The 8370-nt window shown below is 30.2% G+C and overlaps 1 protein-coding gene across 1 annotated transcript; it reads right to left on the minus strand.

Annotated features, from left to right (window-relative positions):
• Nucleotides 1–550: 550 nt before the first annotated feature.
• LOC112513463 (uridine nucleosidase 1) lies at nt 551–4353 on the minus strand. Its single transcript, XM_025119741.1, has 9 exons — nt 4111–4353; nt 3156–3271; nt 2997–3056; nt 1992–2174; nt 1792–1896; nt 1608–1704; nt 1402–1509; nt 1074–1209; nt 551–792 (listed from the first exon to the last, which is right to left on the minus strand). The coding sequence occupies exons 1-9, from the start codon at nt 4187–4189 to the stop codon at nt 684–686; spliced, it is 993 nt and encodes a 330-aa protein (XP_024975509.1). The 5' UTR covers nt 4190–4353; the 3' UTR covers nt 551–683.
• Nucleotides 4354–8370: the final 4017 nt, after the last annotated feature.

Consider the following 8370-nt stretch of genomic DNA (forward strand, 5'->3'; position numbering starts at 1 on the left):
ATTGTTTTCTCAAAATCACATAAAGTCATATTATAACATCGACTGAGATAAAAAATAAAATGAAATATTAAAATCATGATGTATCTCGCTGCATTGCGCGAGTACGCTTCTAGTTTTTTATAAAAAGATTAATTAAACATTCTGTAATAACTTAATGGCTATCTTATAATTTATATTTTCTATATTTAAAATAAATGTTTATCTTGTATTTGATTATGTTTATCTGCAGTTAATTACACGGATTTAAAAATAGAGCTTTAATAAATTATAGTTATAAAAAATTACTTATAATCTTGAATTTTAAAATAATATACATCAATAAACAGTATTTCATGCATAAAAAATGATTTTTAAGAGTTTTTGTCAAATACTTTATAACATAGTATAAATAGACACAAAATAAGAAAAAATGTAAAACTTTATTACATTGATTAAAAACATTGTTTCATTAAATAAGAAGTAAACCAAATTTGGTTTCATTTTGATTAATTGTACCTTTTTTTGCATGATATTTCCTTCTTTTTTCCAAATTTAGGGAGAGCAAATATGATAGTTTACAACTGAACCAAATTATTGAAATGATGTGTTGGTATTTCCAATAGATTACAAGAGGCTTAAAATCACAGAGCAACTATTTGAATTCCAAATCCAAGACCTATTTTCGACCACAATCCCGACATCAATTACGGTGTCATTAAGACATTTTTAATGTACTTCAGAACCTCCTCAACGTTCACCGTCCACGCAACTGAAATCGGAGAATAGCCCGTCCATGGATTGTCCGTGTTCCATCTGCATCATTAGTTACCAACAAATGTCAGATCAAGAACAAAAGGTCATTTTGACTTTTGAAGTCAAATAGAATACTACTAGATTCGCAAAATTCACAAGGATTCTTGTGATGTTTTAGAAACATTTAAAAACCCATCAATGTAGTATCAAATAACATGTATTGGACATTGTTGGTGTGAAATTTGTACCAAAATCCATATCGAATTTTGAATTTGAAAATGGTAAGTTTGACCTTAAAAGTCAAGGTGAGTGTTTGATAGTGTTGGATAAAAAGAAATTACTTTTTCAATCCTTGGTCCATTAGAGTATGGCCAACACAGAGGCCCTGTGTCTCCACCCTCACAACCCCTTTCTTGTAAGTGAAAAGATCGGGCCGGACAAGTGCTACGAAACTGACAGGATCATGAAGGAATATACCTGAAGAAAATCATGAAAACAACATCAAATATGCAATTCCATCCAAATTATCATAGAGATATGATTTATGAGCAAGATATGCATACATCCTACCCCTGGACTTTACCTCTTTGAGATACACTGGGTTCGTTTGGTTTGATACCATAGAAATATGAACTTACTAGGAAAAACCAATTGAAAAGAAAAGTTTACCATAAACACCATCAGATTTCACATGCCAATCGCGGTAAAATTTACAAACGTCGCTCAAAAATTGAGCATGCCTCCCTGCAGACTGCCTCAGTTCATCAAGATCATCGTCTGGAAGCCACAAATCACATTGAATCACTTTCATTGTCATAGAATACAAATAGGTGTTAATCTAAGAAAGAGTTAACGAATAAAAGAGATGAACAAACCTGACATTTTGACTTGTGTCGTGATGTTTATGCCAACGACGACTATATTTGCCCCAGAAGTGAAGACAATATCTGCTGCTTCAGGGTCCTCATAAATCTGCAAGAAAAAGATGAAGAGTTTCGGGTTTTTCACTCGAAAAACAAAAATAAGAAAAAGTGAAAAGGGTGTTGAGTAACAATTTACGTTTGCTTCAGCAGCCGGATTAATGTTCCCAAGTGCAAAGAAAGCTCCACCAAGAACAACCACTCTTTTCACCTTGGTTACAAATGAGGAGTCCTTTTTGATAGCCTAGATTGATTAACAGAAGAACCAGTTGACATAACATCAGTTGTGCAACTGAATCTTGAAAGCAGGATGTTATAATAACGAAATTTGCAACTTACCATAGCCAAGTTCGTGAGAGGACCAAGTGCAAGTATAGATATTTCACCGGGATATTGAGAAACTTTGTCAACTAAAAATTCAGCTGCTGATATATCTACTTTCTTGGATTTGGGGGGAGGTAGATTTATGTTACCTAATCCATCCGAACCATGAATGAAGTCTTGAATCTCCGGCTCTCCACCCTATCACAATATACAAGTGTTTGCTTGCTCAATTCATAAGGCTTAACCAACAAGGGGAAACAAAGAGTAGCATAAAAAGCGTTTGAAAACATCTTGATGACAATTTCTTTACAAGATTTAAGGCTATGGTTGGCAAATTATCTGAAAAGCTAGATGTTCTGATAAGCTAGTTGATAAACTAGTGATTTTATGGTAAAAACTAGCGGATAAGCTAAATAAGAGCATCTCCAACAGCTTTGCTAAAATAGAAAAAAAATGAGTTTTATTCTCTAAAATGCTCCAAGAGTTTTTCTATCTTGTTCTCTAAAATAGAGAATAATAGAAAAAACTCTAAATATAGAGAATTCTCTACAACTCTAAAGAGAGGAGAGAGAAATGAGTTGAACTAAAATAATTTTACATAAAGTATATTTAAAAAGTGTATTGGGATCATAAATTATAGAATATTTAGTATATATATAATAAATGATAATCTCTAAAATGGAGAATCTATTGGAGTTGAATGCAATTTATTTTAGGATTTTGACTTTTCATTCTCTATTTTAGAGAAGCTGTTGGAGATGCTATCAATGTAAAATGACCTTAAAAAAACACGTTGAAAAATTAATTTACGGGGCATAGTTGGAAAAAAGTGAAAAAAAACAAAGAAGCTTATTGAAACAATACTGCAAGTAGTTTTTTCAAAAGCTAGCTTATGACTAAATCAATGATAAAGACATCTCTGCCAATGACGAATTTGCAATCCAAGAAAGAATGTTCAACACAAACATATTAGGTAGGTATCATCAAAGAAATCAAGTTGAGAGTAGAACAACAGCATACCTTTAGAGGTCCAGAGCTACCCTCTGCAACAGGGACACCTCGACGTCCTGCAATCTCACACTATCCTTTTGCACAAGAAAACTAGTAATTGATCATGTACAAGATCCAATTATATTTGAAACGTAAAAAAGTAGAAATTAACTCCAAAAAAGTGAGTACCAGAAGCAAGGCATTGCGAGTGGCATCTTTTGTAGAGACATTACCGAAAGTGGTAGTCAAACCTAAGATCTCCAAGTTTGGTGTTTGGAAAGCCATCATGAGTGCCATGCTATCATCTGTAAATGGTAGACAAACCCATTGATATCTAAAAGACGTTTCGTATGATAATTGTTCTTGCGATTTCTAGCTCCTATATGTGAATCTTCATATTAATACAGATTAGAACAAAAATATTGCATATAATCGTATAAAAAAGCCTTGTTCCTCATCAAGAGAAGAAGATGATGGTTTTGATGCCCAAGAACTGTTGATAAGTGACCAAGATCATCTTTCTAGATCTATTTTTAACTTTTCTAAATGTTCTAAAAGAAACTTGATCATCCCAGATTCAACAAGTTCAACTCAAAGTTTCAAACATGCATAAAACATTACAATTGCCCCAAAGTTCTAAATTCCCATATCATTTGATGAATCATATTGCTAATACAACCAATAAAGATACCAAAACCAGCATCAAAGTAATCAAACCCCATTACTTGTTACTACCAAAATAAGCTATGTATGCTAGATAGAGTTATACAGATGCATACATCAAATGTTTGCTCTTGGTACCAGAAGAGTAAATCCAATTTTGACTTTTTTTAGAACTCCTGGAAACCAAATTGGGTAAAATTATTTTAACATCAATTTGTTTATTCAGCGTTAGTAATCCACTATACTTTTGTGGTAGTGAAAAGGTTGTCATCATGAAAACAGATTCAGATTCAGATTCTGGGAGGTACTGATCAAATATTCTCATCATCCTGAAACGTGTTTTCTGATGTATACCCATGTGATTCATCCGATTTACAGTTAAAGAACCTCATTCAACTTCATTAAGCATGCTTCCTTTTTCTAAATTCAGACAAAATCGAACTGAAAGAATATATGAAAAAAGAAAAGCAAAAGATGGTACCAATGCCTGGATCGGTATCGATGATGATCTTCTCAGAGACCCCACCATCGCAATTCGAGATCAGTGGAGTGGAATCCATGAGAAAGTATGGTCCCGCAAAATTAATCGGAAATCAAACAGTGGGTGATGTTAGGTTTGGGAATCTGCAGATGGATAGCTGATACGTGGGTTTAACCTTTTTGGAGGGGCCGCAAGGCAGGCTTTGTTGGACGGATAATGAGAATTTTATGCCAATGGATATTCAATTCCTTGTTATCAATCCCTCTCATATATATACGCACACACATATATATATATATATATATACACAGATATATAGGAAGTATATTAATTAAAAAATAATATAATTTTCTTTTTAAAAATTAGGATAATTATCATTTTTAATTGAATATATTTTTAAAAATTAGGATAATTATCATTTTAAATTAGATATATCTTTAAAAAAATTAATTATATAATTTAGATTTATTTTTTCTTAATTTAATAAATTCATAATTATTTTACAAAGTTCTATATAACTTTTTTTTTTCTAGATATGTTTTGATAAAAAAAAATCAAAATTTTCATCAAATACCACAATACCTAAAAGTAATTTATAATCTTTTTTACCATTTTTTTTCTAATTTTTGGATTTAGGTTTTGAATCACGTTTGATAAACTTCGTTTAACAAAAATTTATTAATATACGTCTGAATATAAATAACGTATTATCACATGTAATAATATTTACATCACAAAAAGATCTATAAATGTAAATATACATAATCACATATGATTAACAAAAATATATTTACAATTATCAAATATTAATGATTGTGGATATTATATCTAATATTTGATGAAAATTATAAAATTGTTTTAACAAAAGTATATCTATTCAAACTTGATAGAAAAAAGTTATTAATTAATTAAAATTAAAAAATAAATAAATCTAAAACATATAATGAGATTTTTAAGGATTTATTCAATTCATAATGATAATTATCCTAATTTTTAAAATTATTTTTATTTTTTATTTATGATATTTTTTAATTAGTTGATTGTGTGACTCATATTTCTTCTCGTCTTCTCGCACCGTCTTCTCTTTTGAGCTTGCCCACACACACACACACACATATATATATATAAATACATATACACTAGAAGGGTATTCGCATAATGCATTGTATATATTTGGATTTTAATGTTTCGTTTTTTTTGTCTCAGTCGATGTTATAATAACGATTTTATGTGTTTTGAGAAAACGATAATGCTTTATTTTAAAATAAAATATAAAGATGAAAATATCATAAAAAATTGAAAAAAATATTGATATTAGTACTAAATTAATTATTTAAAATTTCTTCTTTTTTGTATTTCTTTAATTCGTTTTTTATTTTTGATTTAATAAAATATTTTCTTATAAAGATAATATTTTGTTAGAAGTCAATGATTATCCTAATTATATTTTAGATAATTTATATTTAAATGAGATATTTATCCTCTATTTGATTATGTTTATCTGCATTTAGTTACATGAATTCAAACATGAAGCTTTAATAAGTTGTACTTACGTATAATTGACTTGTAATCTTGAATTTTAAGTAACATGCATCGATAAACAGTACTTCATGCATAAAAAATATTTTTTAAGAGTTTTTGTCAAATGCTTTATAATATAGTATAGATATATACATATATACACACACATACTAGAATGTACAGTGCAATGCAACAGAGTTCTAAAAGCTATATTTTGTTTTGTTGTTTGTAATTCTCGATTTTATTTTACGGGGAGATCTAGAATTGATTTGGTTATCATTTTATCTGAAACTATATATCAATATGTATAATACGCAAAAAAAAAAATAGTAATTGGTATTTCGGAAAATCAGGGAAATTCTTTTGGTGAACCCAAAAACTGTAAAGTGATTAAACAAATATAATGATTTCATAGTAAACTCGAATACATATATATATATATATATATATATATATGTGTGTGTGTGTGTGTGCGCATGTGTGTGTGTATGTATACATAGATGACTTGATTATATTGATGTACACGATATCCAAGTATATGCATGATATGAAAGATGTTGATGATGATGACCTGATATTATCAGTATGTTAGTCAAGTGTATGCATAATATGATGATGATGCGTATGATATTTATGTCATCACTTGCACGAGATGTATATTGCATGTCACGATGAGATTTACATTAATAAATGAGTATTGCAAATAAATGGTATACAACTAGTATGATTTGGCAAGGTTCGTCCACCGTACGGGGTGAGTTGGATATGAAATAGGGGTTTGCAATTCCGAGGTCTTGAAGTCCTCGTCCATAGAAAATACGTCACATACGTAAAGAAAAGTGACGAGTCGAGACCACACTTACAAGATAATAATTAAAATACTCTAAACCAATATTATATGTGCATGTCATCACGAAACTATATTGTATTCACTAAGTTTTTAGCTTATACTATACATGTATATATCTCAGGTACCGATTGTCACTAGACGGTTCAAATAAAGAAAGATGGGACTATGTTTTAGATCATGTTTGATTAGATATTTAATTAGCATTGATTATGTTAAAGTACTTTACGCTTCCACAATTATGTAATGAATTATGTTAAACACTTTATGTATGTTTGAAGTTTTTAAGTTCGTATTTCGCTCATGGCATAAGTTATTAAGAATGACGTCACGACACTCGAAAGAGAAAAAAAGTTGGGGCGTGAGAATATGGGTTTCAAACTGAATATTCGAGAAAGTACGTTCATCGTCTTCGAAATACCACTCTGAAAGAACTATGTGGTCGCGAGGGATCGACGCCTTGAAGAAGATTCGAGAGTGGTCGGAGATCGTCATCGGTCCTAGATGGAAGACCTTTATATGGTGGTTCAATCGTAACAAAAGCTTCGGTCAACAAATCCCCTAGATCCAGTACGATCCTCTGGGTTACGCGCTCAATTTTGACGAAGAACCGTTGAAAAACGAAGATTCTGAAAATGGAGAATGATTACATGGTTCGTAACTTCTCTATAGGAGCAGTCTAGCAAATTGATCGATTTAGGGCAACAATTAGCAGATCAATTGTGGGTCTAGCAGATTGATTTAGAAATTAGAGTTGCAAATCAATTTTATTTAGGGCAACAAATTGAGAGCGAATGAGTTCCAAATGAAAAAGATTTAAAAAAAAAAAAATCAAAGAAAATGTATTTTTGTCTTTTTCATCATTCCATTCCAATTTTGTTGGAAATCAAACAGATAGATTCTAATTTATTAAACAAATTACATTTCATTGATGTCAACCAAACACTTGATCAAACATGATAATATTCTATTCAAATTCCTTTCAGATTCCAATTCCTTTAACGGATTTCATTTCTTTAAAAATCATTATACGAACCGAACATCCTTTAGAGTAAATAACATATGATCCCATGTGTTCTGCTCAAATGTTGGATTTTTTTTGTGCATTGAATACACCAATAGTCTCTATTTTATCACACTCATAACGTTTTAGTCCCATATGTTTAACACCGTAAATTCCTAGTCAAAGTTTGTAAATCCTTACATGGCTAAATAAATTACTTCTACAACGAATTTTAAAAGTTGAATTTAATAAATATATTTTTTTGTAAATAAAAATTATTATAAAGACACGTGTTAAAGGGTATAAATGTAACGTACCCTCCTCCTGGTCTCATTGGGATCATAGACATCAATAATGGGCCACACGAAACACATGGCCAGCTACCAACCCCACATGCCCATTACTTGTAAATATCACTATCTTTTTTAAAATAAAGTATATATATATATATATATATATATATATATATATATATATATATAGCCAAGATCAAATGCTAACCAACCCTTTCATGTTAACCTTATTAACCGATCTTGGCCATCTAAACAAATGATCAATGGTTGTAAATTAATCAATTTAAAATTTTAATTTTTAAAATTTGAATTTTAATTAAGCATTGTGAACATATATGGAAGGGGCATATTGGGTAATAACCTTCACTTCATAAATGCGAGTATTATTAAATCATCGGTTACATACAAAATATTACCATGTATAAAAACATGTATGTTGACATTACCAAATGAACGAATGATGAACATGAAACGAATGATGAACATGAAACGAATGATGAACATGAACGAATGATGAACATGAAACGAATGATGAACATGAACATGAACATGAACGAATGATGAACATGAAACGAATGATGAACATGAACATGAAC

Source organism: Cynara cardunculus, assembly GCF_001531365.2.
Source record: "Cynara cardunculus var. scolymus isolate 2C chromosome LG 1, CcrdV1, whole genome shotgun sequence".
Classification (NCBI taxonomy): Eukaryota; Viridiplantae; Streptophyta; class Magnoliopsida; order Asterales; family Asteraceae; genus Cynara; species Cynara cardunculus.